The sequence below is a fragment of the Pollachius pollachius genome, assembly GCF_949987615.1.
Source record: "Pollachius pollachius genome assembly, chromosome: 1".
NCBI lineage: Eukaryota > Metazoa > Chordata > Actinopteri > Gadiformes > Gadidae > Pollachius > Pollachius pollachius.
Window position 1 is genome coordinate 37,702,274 of NC_136934.1, and position 18,984 is coordinate 37,721,257.

At 46.4% G+C, this 18,984-nt stretch overlaps 1 protein-coding gene across 1 annotated transcript in view; it reads left to right on the plus strand.

Moving 5' to 3' along the window:
• Positions 1-18,984, plus strand: part of ptprub (protein tyrosine phosphatase receptor type Ub) — a 134,173-nt gene continuing 115,189 nt past the window's right edge. The window contains exon 1 of the mRNA XM_079753610.1: positions 1-195. Coding sequence (XP_079609736.1) covers positions 126-195 — 70 coding nt within the window. The 5' untranslated portion in view covers positions 1-125. The remainder of the gene's footprint in view (positions 196-18,984) is intronic.

An 18,984-nucleotide genomic window follows, 5' to 3' on the forward strand; every position in this document is an offset into this window, starting at 1 on the left:
TCCGCACACCAAGAAGTCTGTAATAGATGATAGATGTACTTCATATTACATTTTCCACGTGCCGGACCTTAAGGAGTCACTGAAATGAATTCTTGTGCACGTTGGAAATGGACTAAAACTGCAAAATGAACACTTGCGCGTTTTTGCTGATTTTGACTGTTCAAATCTACGCTGATGGCATCGAGGGGCCAACAGGTAAGACTTATATGCTTGATCTCAAACTCGGGGAAGTTTGGTAGCTGGATCACTGATCAATTATCTTCGAGGAAGCACTTCTCACTGGGTTAACAACTTTGTGTCGCTAAGAGTCTACAAGGTCCTGGTGCCAAGGTCCTGCCTGAAATAATGACACAATGAATAGGTACAACGGTCTGTCTGGCATATCCTGGCAACTGTATCTCTAACTTAAATCAAAGCGTCTCTAACTTTATATTATCAAACAAAGAGGTAGCACTGGTGCTCACTTTGGGGAGGTTACGGCTGGTACCTACTGGGCAGAAGCGCGCTCCCCTTCCTCCCAGCGGAATGCACTGCATTGTCTTGTGTTCGTTCAGGCTCACCTTTAAATGGACTGGCGATGGTGATATATGTGATGGGATATGAAACACGTTTTCACTGAACTTGCACACTTTATAAAAGTGCGCAATACATTTGTCATTCTGTCATTCTTGCATTTCAACATTTTGCAACTAAATTGTGCTATTTGGGGAGACGGAGTTGAATGTACCTCTAATATGCGCATGTGTGTGCAACAATATTTCCCGTACTGCTACATGGTGATTTATAGCTGTGATTAATAGCTGGTCTACGATGTTTATTTTGGTCTAAGGTTATTCCAAATTTTATTTACAGTACTGTCTTTATTTTCATATTTTAATTCAATTATATTCTTACAATTTAATGATATCCAGGGAAATATTTCTAAATTCAGACAGCACAATTACTGATTTGAGTCCATTTTACCAATGAAAATATAAAAGGTGTTTCAGCTTCTTTGATATTTTATTCTGATCAAATTAGAACATTTCGATACAGCCATTTTCTATTGATCTCACGTCTCCCACACGCACGCACGTACGCACGAATTTATACACCCAAACACACACACACACACACACACACACACACACACACACACACACACACACACACACACACACACACACACACACACACACACACTTTTATATCTGAGTGAAAGGGTTTTGGCTATATGCCAGGTACAAAATGTTGCCTTGATATTATAAAAACAGGGCTTTAACTTAGACATTTGATATTTGCAAAAAAAATCTCCAAAGCAGTTATTCGACTTATTTCTAAGCCTGTGTTATTCTAAGCAAGATCTGAGTTCCAGGTCTTGTTGCTCATTGATGTAGTGCTCTGTGCTGTGACCAGCGTCCTTCATCTGGAGATGTGTTATCAAAGATCATGGCAGCAGATTTACCAGGTGAATGTGTCTTCTTAGAAAGACAAGTGGAGCAGATCATTAAAAGGAATGGGCAGAGACACAAGACGGATCTCATCACTGAGTTCATTAAACGTGCTCAGTGGAACAGCGGTTCTTCAGTAAGGATCGGTGAGATAATGTCAACCAAATGAACATGCTGTTGGTTATTTAGTTGGGTTGCTGGGGCGTTGCGAGCCCCACCATCTGGGCTATTACCCTCCCATTAGCCAATCCAAGCTCTGGATGGCATTTTTGGTGAATTAAGGCTCATCCCCGAAACTCACACATAACTTCCGTGGGAACGCTATCACACAGAAGGTGTCTCACTGTTAGCCTTGGTGAGAACATCAACAGACAGAAGTTATCTTAACCTCGGTGAGAACAGCAACAGACAGAAGGTATCTTAACCTCTGTGAGAACAGCAAAAGACAGAAGGTATTTGAACCTCGCTGAGAACAGCGGCACGCAGACATTCACTCAATCCAGCCTTTTGCACAACTCAGGGCCATTGTGCCAGTCAAATTGAAATAAATTATTTCCATATCGAGCGTCTTTTCTACAGTCTCGTCTGTGAGGATAATGAAAAGGTTTTGTCTGTCCTACTTTGAACTGAAGCTGGGTCATGGAAACCAATCGTACCTCCTTCTCTGTTCAACAACCTGTGTCAGATAGGAAGGATCCTGGCCACCCTTTCCTTATTTCAATGCTGCAAATCCTAGTCTGATGCTTGTACATCTCTTTGCTTCCCGATGGGAATGGCAAGGATTTTTCGCTGGCCATCTGTCCGCTCACTGTTACTGTAGAGTACCATGGTCTGGAGTGACGTCATCCGGGCTGATTGTGCTGTGTCACAAATCAAACGTTCTAGCGCCAGACAATGCTAAAGCCTGATGTTCCGTCCATGACTGACCTTTAGGGAAGGCGAATGAAGAGAGAATGGAAGGGAAGGGAGGAAGGAAGCTAGGAAGTTTTTAAGGAAGTATGGGTGGAGAATTATTTATAAAATGTGTGCTGTTTGTTCAGCATAATATCAATGGCATGATTAAAAATATGTACATTTGCATGTGTTATTGTTCTGGTAGCACAGTTCATCACTGAAATAGTTGGTTAATTAACAGTGAGCTGGATGCAGATTTCAAGCACAACTACTTAGTAATGAAGCACACTGTTGAAGTTGTTTTTGGATGGTAATGTGCTACAGATATGGTGGTTAAGCCAGGCCACAAGGCCAGTACTGTGGGTAGAGAGTGAGAGGCGGGCTGGATTGGTCCTAAATGTTCTCCTGAAGAAATGGCTGGTTTCCATCTTAGTGGGAGTCTGGGCAATATGACAGAAATCTGTCCCAAAAAAAAAGACACAGCAGGAAGTATCTGAAAAATTGAGAAAATGGCGATAGGGATAGAGAGGGTGTGAAAGAATGGGAGATTGATAGGTTACACAGATCATCACCCACTGTTGGTTTTTCTTTCTTTTTTTGTCTAGCAGAGACTAAAGCTGGATTTTCTGTGGCCCATGGGTGGTGTCCATTTTGCCTTGAGCAGTTCTGTGTGATTAGGCGTTTGAGGAGAGGAGTGGTCACTCTGCAGCCTGTTTGCTGACCTCCCTCGCTCTGATCTTTCGCTGCGCCGGGAGTTGTGGAGGAACGCCAGTTCCCGACTGGCTCACTCCTTTTGCCGACCTGGAATATGAAACTATCCATCTGTATGTTCAGAGAATTGTACCAGATGCCAGGGCCCTGGTTTGTGTGCCCTCTCCCTGTGAGCTCAGGCGTAGCCAATTGGCAAGCATGTCTCAAAACTATAGTTTCATTTGTTAAAGCTTATGAGATTTGTCCTTTTCATTTATATGTCTATTTATGTCCGCAGACATTTGTGTTTAATATAGAAGCAGTTGGCTATGTTTTATTCAGCCATAGTGCCTGTGTATGCTTCTCCTTCGCCGCTCTTTCCTCCCCTTCGTCTTCCTGCTGGTTGTAATTGGCTGTGCGAGGTAGTGGTTGAGCATGTCTGAGTCCTCTTGACTCGTCTGCTTGCTCTGCAGAAAGGTCAAGCGCTGGGTGGTGAGCATGTTTGTGTGGCCGAGGCAAAGTGCCTCTGGAGGTCTCCTGAGTCGAGGGCATGCCTTCCACACGATCACGTCCGTGTCTCCTCCAGAGGGGGGGCCCAGCCTTCACCTCCCTCCCTTAGCCTCTCCCTTGCTCTCTTAGCCTTACTCACCCTTAGCCTCACCCACCCTTAGCCTCACTCACCCTTAGCCTCACCCACCCTTAGCCTCACTCACCCTTAGCCTCACCCACCCTTAGCCTCACTCACCCTTAGCCTCACTCACCCTTAGCCTCACCCACCCTTAGCCTCATTCACCCATAGCCTGACTCACCCTTAGCCTGACTCTCCCTTAGCCTCTCCTAGCTCTCTTAGCCTCCCTCACCCTTAGCATCACCCACCCTTAGCCTCACTCACCCTTAGCCTCATTCACCCATAGCCTGACTCACCCTTAGCCTCTCCCTAGCTCTCTTAGTCTCCCTCACCCTTAGCATCACTCACTCTTATCCTCACTCACCCTTAGTCTCTCCCTTGCTCTCTAAGCCTCTCCCTCTCTTAGCCTTATTCTCTCTTAGCCTCTCCCTTGCAAAGCATCTCCCTCCCTTAGCCTTTCACTCTCTCTCTAAGCTTCTCCCTTGCTCTCTAAGACTTATTCTCTCTCAGCCTCTCTCTCTTAGCCTCTCCCTTGCAAAGCCTCTCCCTCCCATTATCCTCTCCCTCTCTCTCTTAGCCTCTCCCTTGCTCTCTTAGCCTCACTCACATTCAGCCTCTCCTCTCTCTCTGAGATTCTCCCTCTCTCTCTTAGCATCTCTCTTGCTCTCTTAGCCTCCTTCCCATTTAGCCTCTCCCTCTCTCTCTTAGCCTCTCCTTCTCTCTCTTTGCCTCTCCAGCTCTCTCTTAGAATCTCTCTCTCCTCTCTTAGCCTCTCCCTCTCCTTCTCAGCCTCTCCCTCTCTCTCTTAGCCTCACTGACATTTAGCCTCTCCCTCTCTCTCTTAGCCTCACTCACATTTAGCCTCTCCCTCTCTCTCTTAGCCTCACTCACATTTAGCCTCTCCCTCTCTCTCTTAGCCTCACTCACATTTAGCCTCTCCCTCTCTCTCTTAGCCTCACTCACATTTAGCCTCTCCCTCTCTCTCTTAGCTTCTACTTCTCTTTCTTAGCCTGCTCTGCCATAGCAGGGGGCCGTGGCTATTTCAGGAAGCTAACACAAAGCTCTTGAAAGGGGCCACTCTAAGAGACAGTGAGGCAGTATAATTACACCTGACACTTATTATCCAGAGCATTATTAAGGTCAGGAATCACGACCGGTCCATAGGGCCCACGAGTGGAGAGCCACAAAACTAATTTTGGTCCTTTAGAAAAGAGCTAAGTGAGCATGCAACATTAGACACTGAGGCGTAGACGTTATTGTGGCGTCACTTGACCTATGCACATTTTCCTATTGTGGGTCAAGATTGGTGGCTGAGCATTGAGGTGAACGGAGCTAATCAGCATGCTGTGTGTAGTATCCATTGAGACTCAAGGCCTGTGTAAGAAGTATGTCCTTGTGCTTCCATTTCATATGGAGACGGAGATCCTGTAATTCTGCTCTATTGTTCTTGACCATGTTAGTTATTTAATGTAAATTACTCCCTTATTATAATTCGTTAGCATCAAATTTTTGTAGGGAGGCCTTTTCATTTCACAGTACTATTTCTCATGCTGAGCCATATGCTGTCAATGTTTACAGCAGATTGTACAAAGATATTAAAAAGTGTGTGTGTGTTTTAGCATGTGCGTGTGTCTGTGCCGGTGTGTGTGTGTGTGTCAGTAAACACTGTGAAGTCAGCAACAAAAGTCAGGGAAGATCTGCGCGGCAGGCGGGTCATCTGCTGTCTGATCAGACGGCTCAGAATCTGTTCAGGTGCTTGTGTTGTGGCCCCGGGGCCCCTGAGTCCCTCGCTGGCCAGGCAGAGTTCCCCTTTGTCCCTAGAACTATGTGTAGCCAGTGGCCGGCGTGGCCGTTAGCCTGTCCTCCCTCCTGCTGGCGTCACAGAGCCATGCTCTCATCCGACTCAGGTGATCATAATGTAATATCATTCTTTCAAGTCACTTTACTTAGATTCATCAAAGTGGCGCCTGGTGTGACCCCAGGCTTTTCAAGTAGTGCTGGGAATCCAGCGTCCAGGCATCGTTTTAGGGGGAGGACTGGCTGCTGGGTTTTACTCAGGTGGGATGTTTCCAATATTGTTCCGAGCAAGGCACAGATGCCTCTGAAAATCCCCTCCAACATCAAAGAACCAGTTAGACAGGCTTATTACCATACACTGTTTTATACATTACAAAAGCGGCCGTCTGAGTAATTGTGCGATGAACGTTTTTGAAAGCAAGTACTCCAAACACTGTACTATTATTAAATGGATAATGTAAAACCGGGAAGGTACCGGTTAACAGAGACAACACATTTCTTGCAACTCCAGAATAGTGTGTTTGCCTGGATCAGCTCTGCCTGAGTGTGGAGCGCGAGAGGGAACACGAGGAGAGGCAGCGGCTGGGAGTTGCCGCCGAGCTAGCGTTTCTTTATGTGCCTCCCTGAGGTAGCGAGCTTCAATATGCAGAAAGTGGGTCTGCAAGACTGATGCTGTAACGGCTGCTCCCGGTCCCCACCCGGAGGAGAGCGGCTCTGCTCTGAGCTTTATTTTTAGCCATCGGCGTCGTTCACTTCGTTACAGTCGTGTTTCCGCAGGAGCACGGGCACGTCCGCAGTCCCTCTGTTCCTCGGGTGAACAGCGGCGTTCCGGACCGGCGTGCCCGCTGGAGCCACGTCAAGTTCTGACCTGTCGCGCAAGATATCTGTTGCATGGAATTTGAACCCCCTCGCGTTCCACAGGAAGTCAAAACAGCCCGCTCAGATCTATTCTTCTCCCGCCAGCTCCGTAATGGAAGCAGGTGTGTGTTGGTTTTGTGCAGTGATGCCTGCCACCTCAAACAAAGCTTTACTTCCTGTCTTACCGATGCGGCCCTTTAGGCAAAGACATCTCCTCTCCTAGGTCCTCGACGGGTACTCCTATCAGCTCCAGACTTATCTCCCAACGCCGCACACGCCTTCCCTCCTAAATGAACACAATGACATGGCACGGAGCTGTGAGGGACCTTCGATACACTGCAACTATGTGCTGCCAAACTGTATAATTTCAGTGGTGATTGACCACTTGCATCGCTCTTACCTGGAAACACTCTCCGCCCTGTACCCTTCAATTGACTTCCCCATGAAACGAGAGCCTCCTGTCTTTGTCTTGCAAGGCATCTGACACTTTGTGTACCTGTGACCGCTTGGAAACAAGGAAAGGCAGGTTCTGACAGCGGGAGCCATTATAGACTGTGATTATAGGCTGTCGCTGTATGATGAGTCTGCTACTAAGTCACTGTCGCCAGATTGTACCTATATAAACCTGGAGATAGGGAGAGGCTATAGTTTAGATATTATAGTCAGCCATTGTTAATATGTCAATTATTAACAATACGCCGTAGTGAATACAGTAGGTAAAAGTACATTTTAAATTCTGGTCGATTAGTCAATAGTAACATCTATAGTAGCCAGTCCCAGCAATCTGCAGTCTACATAATCTCAGCCCACTTGAAGTAGCCTGTTTAGTGATGGTAGTAAAGTGGGTTCAGGAACTCTACACCTGCTGGCTCTGTTCTGATTCAGCTGCTGAAGGGAAACGATTGAACAAAAAGGGAGATCTATTGATCCCCCCCCCCCCCCCCCGGCCATCTCAGCATCGACGGTGACAGACCCATGGATCCACCAGAGTAGTCTGTCAAAAACACTGGTTTTGATTCGTGGTGTGATGTGTGCCATGTCGTCCTTAGATTAATGCATGACGGACATGTGGGAGGCCGTGCCCCACTTTCCTCCATCTCCCTCGTGAGGAACGATGGCCGATTGCACCGATGCAGTCAATGTGGAACGTCTGCGGCCCAGACACGGCCGATTGCACTGAGCCCCGGTCATGTTATTTCATTATTTTTTCCTTCTCCTTGACAAGGGGGGCAGTGTTGCCTTGGGACTAATGGATGAATGAACGCACTGCCAGTGTATTAACACACTGGGAGTCAGCGAGACTGGGGCTGCTAATCAGGAGCGATGGCGCCAGTGAACTGCTTTTACCTTCGGTCAGCAGCAACCGCTCTGTTAATTGGTATGATGTAAAGTCTGCTGTTTGCTCTTCTGCGGCTCTGCCACTGAAGTATGAGTACATGGCCGCTGTCTCAGGGCTCATCCGCATTCCATAAGTCAGGGTGCAGATGTGGAATGGCTTTGGCAGAGCGGTGAATTACTGCCACCCGGCAGAGCAACCGCGGCCCCTCGGGGGTCCATCGATCCGTTCGTCTGCCATCGTGTCCCAGGGAGACGACCAATCTCCCCACACCGTCTCCCTGAAAGAAAAAGAATCCTGCTTTTTTTTTTTCTTCCATTCCAGTCTGCACGGTTCATCCCACAGGCTTGAGGGGAGGGGGGTGGGTGGGTGGGGGGCTGGGGGGGATAGAAAGAGAGACAGAGAGACAGACAGACAGAGAGAGAGAGAGGGGAGCAGGTGATCCCTCCGGGAGACATCATGGGATTAAAGGGGGAGGGGAGGGGAGGGGGGGTGCAGGCTGCGTGGTCCCAAGCTGGGTGAGAAACGCAGCGTCGGCCTTTGATGTCAGCCTCCATGGTAGACTGAAGTCAGCATCGTTGGTTGGTCTAGAAATTATTGAAGAAGACAGAAAATCGGAAGAAATGCCCGGACGCCCAGAGCCGCAGTAGCAATGAAAATGCAAGAAAAATGCAAATTGTGGATTATGGGTATTGCCGCTATGGGTGGCCACGTGTGTTTGTGTGAGCATATGGAAAGAGGCGTATGGCTGATTGTCGCCACCTGATTATAAGTAAATATTTGCAGAGCTCCACGGGCACGTTTGAACGTATAAATCAAAGTCATGTGTGGTGGGTTTGTTTGTGTAATTTTTGTAACAGTGTTAACATTTTAGTAGAGATAAATTAGCATAACATCCATATCCATCCCATGAAAAACGCAACCCTGCTAATATGAAAGCAACTCTGCTCTGGCCATTGAAACCAACAGATAAGAAAGAGTGTGTGTGTGTGTGTGTGTGTGTGTGTGTGTGTGTGTGTGTGTGTGTTTGTGAGTACCAAATGACCATGTGTGTGTGGGAGTGTGTATGAGTGAGAAACAAAGTACCCAGTGTGTGTGTGTGTGTGTGTGTGTGTGTGTGTGTGTGTGTGTGTGAGTGAGTACCAAATTACCAAGTGTGTGTGTGGCAGTGTGTGCGAGACCTCGTCGCAGGTCTGTGACTTGGCCCTTCGTCTGCGGTCTGCTGGGTAATTAAGGAACAGCTTAGTGCTGGATTACGCCTGATCACCACCGGGGACGGGGTGAGGAGGCATCCGGCTAATGCTGGTTCATATGGCTAATACTGCTGGTTCATATGGCTAATACTGCTGGTTGATATGGCTCATACTGCTGGTTATTATGTCTAATACTGCTGGTTCATATGGCTCATACTGCTGTTTGATATGGCTCGTACTGCTGGTTCATATGGCTAATACTGCTGGTTGATATGGCTCATACTGCATGTTGATATGGCTCATACTGCTGGTTGATATGGCTCATACTGCTGGTTGATATGGCTCATACTGCTGGTTGATATGGCTAATACTGCTGGTTGATATGGCTCATACTGCTGGTTCATATGGCTAATACTGCTGGTTGATATGGCCCATACTGCTGGTTCATATGGCTAATACTGCTGGTTCATATGGCTCATACTGCTGGTTCATATGGCTTGTACTGCTGGTTGATATGTCTAATACTGCTGGTTACTATTGCTAATACCACTGGTTATTATGGATAATACTGCTGTTTATTATTGTTAATACTACTGGTTATTATGGCTTATTGCACGGTTCTTCTTGATGCTGTAGAATGCTCCGGTCACATGCATGGGCCTTCCCGACATCCGGCGGTCAATTCATTTTTGATAATTGACTGTTGCTAAGCATAATTGACCACTGTCAAGGAAAGGGATTTTTTTTGCCTCTGATTCAGGTCTTTCGTATCACTACGTAAGTAGTCCGGTAACTTAACATCCCCAGCGTATTCGGCTACTAAGCGACGTCCACCTCTTTGGCAAACTATTTCTCCGCTGATCAACACTACGAATGATAGCAAATAAATTGTACATGACACAATGGTGAAGTAATTTTTTAGTTTTGGCAAGTACCCATGTTATCAGCGGGATAATGTATAGAACGCCGTCAAGCAAGGCACCTCCGCTTTGCACTGTCTGGGCTTTTTTTCCCTATAATTACCGGCGTTCTATACATTATCCCTTACTTATACTACTGGTTATTATGGCTAATACTGCTTGTTATTACTGCTCATACTACTGTATAATGTGGCTTATACTACTGGTTTATATTGCTAATAATAGTGGTTATTATGGCTAATACTACTGGTTGTTATGGATATCACTGCTGGTTATTATGGCTCTACTATTTCTGGTTATTATAGATTATACTGCTGGTATTACGGCTAATACTACTGGTTATTATGGCTAATACCGCTGGTTATTATGGCTAATGCCGCTGGTTATCATTGTCTATACTACCTGGTATCTTGGCGGATACTATTGGTTAGCACCAATATCATGAGTATCAACATCAATGTGACGACCTTGATGTCGATATCGATGTCTGCCTTTGTTTTGTTTGGCAGCACTGCTACACTACTCTATGTTGTGCAATGTACATTTTTAGCTTTAGCTGTTATCCTCACATATTCTCACAGATTTTCATAATTTTTCTCCAACTCATTAGATCACACTTCCCTGTGTTCACCCCGGAGGTATTTCATCGAGTGGTGGGCTCGGCGTGATGTACACCACCAGCGCGCTGGCTCTGGTGTTTGTGTGAAGACATACATGGAGTCTCTCTCTCTCCCACATACACAGAGAGCATGTTGGCTCTCTCTCTCTCTCTCTCTCTCTCTCTCTCTCTCTCTCTCTCTCTCTCTCTCTCTCTCTCTCTCTCTCTCTCTCTCTCTCTCTCTCTCTCTCTCTCTCTCTCTCTCTCCCTCTCTCCCTCTCTCACACACAAAAACACACACAGATACACACACACACTTAGTATTTCAGAGATATTTTAGCAGAATGTAATTAATGTTCTCATTAACGGAGTGAAGGAGCTGTAAGGCAGAACTAAATGTCTGAGACCCCAGGGGTGTCTGTTGGAGGAGGCCCTTTACTGCTACACAAATTGGCTGTTTCCTGAAATGGATCGGCGTTGAGACACAAAAGGTTGCAGGACAGTGCTTTCCCCTAGCTAGAGCAGGCTGTTATCGGCCATTCGCAGCCGAGGGAACCCGTTCGCTGGAGCTGCTCGCTCACCTCCTTCAGGGGAGACATTTGTTTCTTCTTCTTCTTCTTCTTCTTCTTCTTTTTCTTGTTTTTCTTTTTCTTCTTCCTCTTCTTTTCCTTCTTTTTAGGATATGAAACCAGCATTAAAGAGACGACCAGCAGCGATGAAGTGTTTTTTATCCACACTCAGAAAGGTTAGACGACTTCACTGCTTATAAAACAGGATTTGCTGCAGAGCCCTGGGAGCTCCAGGAAGGTAGCCTGGCTGTTGCCAGACCAAGCTCAATCGTAGATTGCACGTTGGTCTGGGGAAGCTACTGTCATTTTCTTCAGCAAAAGAGTCCTGATCAATGGGCCTAGTTCAAATGACTCTGTACGCAATTGGCTGCTTGCCGTCGCTTCCCTTGTCGTCATTGTGTTAAACCAGCCAATAGCGCGCCAGGGGGAAAAGCCAGCTTGGTGATTGGCTCCCGCAAAAATGTATCGAAACTAGAACGAAATGTATTGCTCTTCTCCAGACCCTTCTGCAGGGCGAACTCAAATCGCCAGCAGAATGGGCGGGGCTACCCAGTCTACCAGGAAGGAAAATATTGTTGACATTAATTGTCCAAGGAACCGCTCTACCTTCCCCAACAGTATGCAGGTTTTACCTTTTTTGAGAGGAAGTGGGCAGGGGCATTTTTAAAGATAATCCTGCCACAGGTTTGAGCAACTAGGAGGCCCAGCATTGTCACCACGTCATCGCGCTGCCAGAACACAAGACAGGAATGCTTTTCCTAATTCTTGATTCTCCTTTCAGAGTCAGGGCCTGACACTTTAAGCCCATCTCTGTCGGTTAAGGCAAGCGGAGCACCTGGGAGTGGGATTTCATTGGAAGTGGTTGTGGTGCTGCTGGTGGCTCAGAGACGTACTCTGCCTCAGAAGAATTAGCTGCTCTTTACCTCCCAGATGAGGCCCTCTCTGCTTTGCTTTCTGTCTGCTAGTTTGGGTCCCTCCCCCGTTCTGGGGTGTGGGGGAGAGAGAGGGAGATAGAGGAGGGAGGGGTAGATCCATTTAGTAGTGAGAGCATGGAACTGTGGTTTTATCACTTAGTTCCCCTGACGCCAGCTGCCTTTGCTGACAGATTTAAGATTGGAATGTCTATCTGTCTGTATGTCTGCCCGCCTGTTTTTCTGTCTCTCTCCCTGAATTGGAAAAATTGGAAAAATAACATTTTATTTTTCAGCCCATTCGGATAAATTTCCTTTACACTGTGGGTGCCACCACTTCTATCTTCTATATGTTTGGGGTGGAATTAGAACAAAGCCTGAAAAAAGATGGATATAGGCCAGCGTGAGTAGAGGAGGTGTGATGGGACCTGTGATCATGAACTCTTCACAGTTAAATGCTTTTAGAAATGCTTTCTAGAAAAATACCTCCTCTCAAAATTTGACACTGAGGGGAGGTGTGTCTCACCAAGCTTGGAAACACCCTGGATCTCATTTCAAACTATTAATATCCTACAACCCTCGTTCTTGGGCTGGGGAGATAAAGAGATATAGAAAGAGGTGCCATTGTTATAGAAACCTCTCTCTCTCTCTCTCTCTCGGTCTCTCCCTCTCTCTGACCTTGTCCTGCTAAGCCGTAGGACAGCTCGGGGAGTGTCTTCATGGCCCATTTTGTGTGTGTGTGTGTGTGTGTGTGTGTGTGTGTGTGTGTGTGTGTGTGTGTGTGTGTGTGTGTGTGTGTGTGTGTGTGTGTGGGTGGGTGGGTGGGTGGGTGGGTGGGTGGGTGGGTGGGTGGAGGTAAGCTCCAGTATATCCTACCAGATATTTGTTTGTCCGAGTGTGTGTCTGCCTATACTGGGATAGAGGTAAGTTGTGTGTTTGTGTTGAGGTTTCTAGCAAGAAGATGTGTTACGTTTGTGTGTGTTTGTGAGACAGCCCGCGGGGTGTATGGTCAGGCAGGTAACTCTATCAATCAGCTCCTGCTGAACATTAACTCAATTACACTAACGTGTTTTCATGGCAACTGCAGCGCACAGGGCTCATAGCACACCTGGAAATAAAGATGTTTTTTTGTGTGTGTGTGTGTGTGTGTGTGTGTTTGTGCCTGTGCCTTTGTGTTTGAGGAATGGTTAATTGACACACCTGGGATCTCTGGTCTTCAATCTGGAAAGGGAACCCCAGATAACGAGTATTCTGGGATGGAGTTGCAACACTATGACAGTTTCATAAGTTTCACAAACATCCGATACACATACACACACAAATGATATGTATGGGAAGTGTGTGTAGTCCAAGCAGGAGATACCAGTTTCAAAATAAAGTAATATTTGTTCAAATGAAAACATATCAAATACACACTTATCAAATGTTATTGAGAGTGTATTCTCACAAATTAGGCATTCAAATGTAATATAATGATTATATTCTAAAATATGATTAACTCAAATCTCAATGAACTGGGCTTTTCACTTTATGGCCTCATTTTTGTTTCAACCAACTCTGTTGCTGCGTTAATGGTGGGCTCAGACAGCAGTTATTTTAAACTGGCCTGAAGTCTATGTAAAGGTTTCAAACACCAAGACTGACCACTTTAGAAATACACTTGTTAAAATCCCCTTCTGAACGCATCACCGACCATTGGATGAGTTTTCTCTGGTCGAATATCCCCGTAACGCAACGGGATACAAGCCGTCGGAACTGTGCCGTCTCCCCCCAGGAGTTGTGCTGTTAGGCTTTAATATAGTAGGACTGCTGGATCCCACACGAACGAGAGTGGTGCTCTCAGGGCTTGATGGTTCACCAGAGCTTCATACTGCAAGCCCTTGCTCTCCCACATGAGCCAGCTAGCGTTAGCCTCCGCTAACCTCTGAAATTGATCTCCAGGACCCTTGTAGATTTATATACTTGAATATTTATATATTCATACCGTACTCCTGCTTTCTCTTCTCCCTCAGGATAGATATATATCTAATATATACTTAATCTTCTCCCTCAGGAGAAATATATTGCCTGTATATCTACTCTCCTCCTGTGGCCCAGTGGGGAGGCAGTGGGTGAGATAAGGTTCTATCAGCCGAATAAAGCAGAGAACAATGTGTGGTTCTCCTTATCTCCATCATGCCTATTTAGGCTGCTGTCCCTTTCTCCTTTCTCTGTGTCTTTATTGAACAAAATGAGCAGGAATGTTGTGTCTTCAGGGCCAGTCAGATTAGAGTTGTCTAAGCCCTCTGTTTGACTCTGTGTGACTCAGATTAAATACTTTCAATCGTCACGGGACTCACACTGGGGGCTGCTTCCACCAACAGCCTTTCCTTTTAGAACCCTAATGGAGCCGCGTCTGTGTCAGCACTTACCTGTTGAAATACCCCAACATGTTCTCATTCAGCACCCGATTGATTGGGCCTAGTGTGTGTGTGTGTGTGTGTGTGTGTGTGTGTGCGTGTGTGTGTGTGTGTGTGTGTGTGTGTGTGTGTGTGTGCAAAAATATATTTCCAGGCTTCTCTAATACAGCATTCATAAGCATGGCTTCAGCCCCTAAGTACGCTCTTAAGTGTCCCTGGCATCCTGAAAACCAATTTCTTTGACGTAAAAAACTCTCCCTACACACACACACACACACACACACACACACACACACACACACACACACACACACACACACACACACACACACACACACGTCATCTTGTCAGCTCCTGGGCTGGCGTCCTGGTCAAGGTGAGGGAGTGTGGAGGAGGGGCAATGTGAGGGTAGGGGAGACGTGAGGGGAGACTTGAGGGAGGGAAGACATGAGGGGAGACGGGAGGGGAGGGGAGACTGGAGGGGAGGGGAGACAGGAGGGGAGGGGAGATATGACGGGAGGGGAGACGGGAGGGGAGAGGAGATATGAGGGGAGACTGGAGGGGAGGGAGGGGAGAGGAGGGGAGATTTGAGTGGAGGGGATACTTGAGGAGAGATGTGAGGGGAGAGGAGGAGAGATGGGAGAGGAGATGTGGGTGGAGAGGAGCCATCAGAGAGCCGAATGTCTCATGTAGAGCAGCACTGATACGTCAGCTCATAGCTGGTCTCAGCTGTCAGCTCTCTCCTCACTCCTCACCACTGATAACTCACTCCTCATTCCTCACAGTCCAAAATGTCTCTGTGGAGACTGACCTCACGAGACTTCAGTCTCTCGGACTCCAGATATTAAAATGAAGTGAAATGAACCCGGGAGGAGTTCTGCCACAAAGTAAAAGTATCAGTGCATGGTTATTCAACGCCCCAAAGGCAGGTTACCACCTCACGCACCGGTGTATATTACCACCCCCCAACGGGACGATTTCACAGATTACTGCTTTTGCATTGTGTTAAGTTTCCTCCCGCTGCATCCTGTCGGGTGGCGAGGGTGTTAGCGTGGTTCAGACGGAGGCAGACAGATCATTAGTGGTTGCACCAGCAGCTGGGCTGTGTTTTCACTGCTATCAAATGTTGTTTGGTCTCTGGTACAGGCAGGGTGGAGCGGCTTCCTGGGGCAAGTCCACGCTTGTTGACTCAGCTTTGTTGTTTTTTTCTGTTGCAGAGAAAACACCTGCCCTCTTTCCATTGTCTTCTGCTAACAGTCATATCGAGGGAGAAAAAAACACCATGGATCTGTTTTTTTCGCACACCGGTTTGGATAAAGGTCAGAGAAAGCAGAACATGTTTTTGCTTTCTCTGTAAACCGAAGGGAGAGTGGCACAGAGGAGCGCCCGAAAGAGTGGCCATCTTCCTTGAAACAGGGCCAAACCATGGGGATCCTTCTTCTTGATTGCATATTATGGAAGCACATGTTTGAAAAGCTTACAGCGTTCTATTCTTCTCACTGACTAGTAGGAGACTTATTTAGTATTTCACCGGAACCTTAACATCACTATAGGAAGTCGATGCAAGCTGGGTTCACGACCAGTTCCAGACCTTGAAGACAAAATGGGTCACAGGCCCAAAACGGTTGGAATCCACTGGCTTCTGCATTCCCCAGGAGGGAGGCAGAGTGTGTGGACGTTTCATAAACAAATGGAAGCCAGTGTCATCAGACGCATGACTCGTCTCCATGTGCTCCACTAGTCAGTAACGGGGAGAATTCCTCCTCCTCTCCAGGGCCCTTGCCTTTCCCCTCTTCTCTTTGTTCTGGTGTCTTTGTGTGTATTTTCTTTTGCTCCGCTCTCCATTCCGTTTGTAGTTGCCCTGAACAACGGCTCACTGTGTTCTGCTGGAATGAGGGCTAGGTATGTTGAAGGCTTTAAAAGGTTCTGTGGAAACTTGTCCAACTCACTGTCTTGTATCCAGCCGTGACCTCGCACTTCACACTTGCTCACTTTATCTGCAGTCTCTTCCCCCCCGTGGGGTCTGTTGCTGCCTCGTCTGAAACCTCCAATCAGCTGCAGCCGGGACCCAGCAGGGCCCCAGCAGGGCCCCAGAAGGGCCCCAGAAGGGCCCCAGCCAGGTCGCTAGGGGGACCGGGGATGCAGCCCGGCCCGACTGCAGCCCAGCAAGGCCATGTTGCTACAGCGTCACTCAAGTGACAGACTGTTCTGCTCCACTGCACTGTGTGTGTGTGTGTGTGTGTGTGTGTGTGTGTGTGTGTGTGTGTGAGTGTGTGTGTATGTGTGTGAGCATGGTTGTGTTTCAGAGAATGTGAGTGTGTGTGTGTGTGTGTGTGTGTGTGTGTGTGTGTGTGTGTGTGTGTGTGTGTGTGTGTGTTTATGTGTGTGTGTGTATAAGGTTGTGTACCAGGGTATTAGTGTGTGTGTGTAATGTGTGTGAGCATGGTTGTGTGTCAGAGAATGTGAGTTTGTTTCTGTGTGTGTGTGTGTGTGTGTGTTTGTGTGTGTGTGCATAAGGTTGTGTACCAGGGTATTTGTGTGTATATGTGTGTGTGGGTGGGTGGGTGTGTCAGACAAGCAGGGTTAGAGATCCAGGGGTCAGTGGATTGAGTATTACTTATGAAATAGCATAAAACACAACATACAACATATAACAGGCAGCATAACCTACAGCATTCTGCATTATCTACAACCGTTAGCGGACAGAGGATGAGGTATCAGATTAAACTGAAAGAAAATGTGTGTGTGATAATTGTACTTGTAAAACATGTAAAATATTTTCTATCAAGGCTGTCATGGTCCTGACTGCTGCTTTGTTTGCCTTCTGAACCCGTGACTTTATGCAAAGGATGAAAGTACCTCCATATATGGGCTGGGTCTCTTGAGAGGATGTGGTGTTGTTTGTGATGCATGGTAGATTGTTGGGCTGCTGGCCCTCTTCATACTGGAGCACAGAGTCCCAGGGCTGCTCTGTCCGCAGCTAGCCACACATCCATCACACACTGGTCCTTCTGGTTTATGGTAGGGATGTAGGCTCTGACACACTCACATGCACACACACACACACACACACACACACACACACACACACACACACACACACACACACACACACACACACACACACACACACACACACACACTCTATTCATACATTTGATCAAATAAAAAACGTATGTACAGCAGAGAGCTAGTATAGAAGACATTGTGATATAGTTCTAATAAAAACTGGATAAAGACATTCTCACAGTTTGGAAATCACACACACACACATAATTTGAAGTTTAAAATCAATGTGTCCAATCGGTAACTGCGTATTAGCCAGTTAATCTCAGTACAAATGGTAATTAGAGTGTTGTGAGCCCTGAAGTTGGTATTGTTTGTTTGCTAATGCGGTTCCTGTTCTGTCTCTGTGTGTGTGTGTGTGTGTGTGTGTGTGTGTGTGTGTGTGTGTGTGTGTGTGTGTGTGTGTGTGTTATACACCGTGCTCAGGATCAGCTCTCTGGCTTTATATTGATACTGTTGATATTTAGCATTCATTCTTTATTCTATAATTCGCTGGGTTCTCGCCGAACATTTGTTAACATATCAGCATACAAACAATCAATTGCTAGATTGCTGGCATTCATAATGTGCAAATGTGCATGGAATCTCAAAAACACCCTCCCCCCACAAACACACACACAAGCACAAGCACAAACACACACAGACTAAAGACATTGATGCTGGTGATGTGCCATACAATTTAACATAATTGTTCTCATGTGATTATCCTGTCTGGCCCTGGGCTGTCTTCTGCTCATATTGCAGCACTCCTTCTATTACCCAGCCAACTACTCCTTGTATCACAGCAACGGTTACCTTTCCATTCAACTTCAACGACCAATCAAAGGCAGTATGCTAATTTCTTCATGTAGGTGTGTCTTCCTCTCCCTGTTAAGAACAATACCCGTGTGGGTGTACAAACCATAGCAACCGCCTTTCCTGGCTTCATTACAACATCCCTAACCGATAACCAAATGACTTCCTTGTGCTGATTCTGCCAAAGTGCATTCAGCGTGCGTGCGCCGAATGTAGACGATATTGCACTTTGGTCTTTTGGCATCACTGAGTTGTGGACAACATAACAGTGTTCCCATACTTCAGAAAAGGTCTTATCACAAAGACCAGAGTGCTGAGCTGCCATTGTTTACTTTCGTAGTGGGCTAACTCTAAATGTCTGAGGTAGAATTTGGAACCAAGAGGTCATTTTGTCAAATTGTATTGGTATCAAATGTTTTAGTGAAGCCAGGAGAGATGGTGACGATGGTTTGATTACCTAGACCAGTATTGTCCATTAAGTTTCAGACATGTGAAGTCGTAACAGAAGGTCACCTGCAGGGTCAGCTCAGATATTAAATGTCCTGATTTTAACGAGTTGGAGAGTAAAGCCTGAACCTGCTTGATGTGCAGGTATTTCTTTAGCCATTCTACTGAACCAAACCCACAGTGTTTACATTGAGACTCATATCCCATTAGGGTGTAGCCATGTCTAGAGTATTGACTCATGTCAATACAGTTAGGCCTGTATTCATGCATGTAAACTAACTGCCACACTCATCTGACAACTTTTTTTTTATCATCTTTTGATTTCTTGTTCAGAATGTATATGTTGAGAAGAACATCTAAATTATGGTATTTACAGTATGTACATGTACTATAACATGTGCAAGAAAAAAGCTTCACCGTGAGAGACAAAGTCATGGCTCAAACCTGCACATT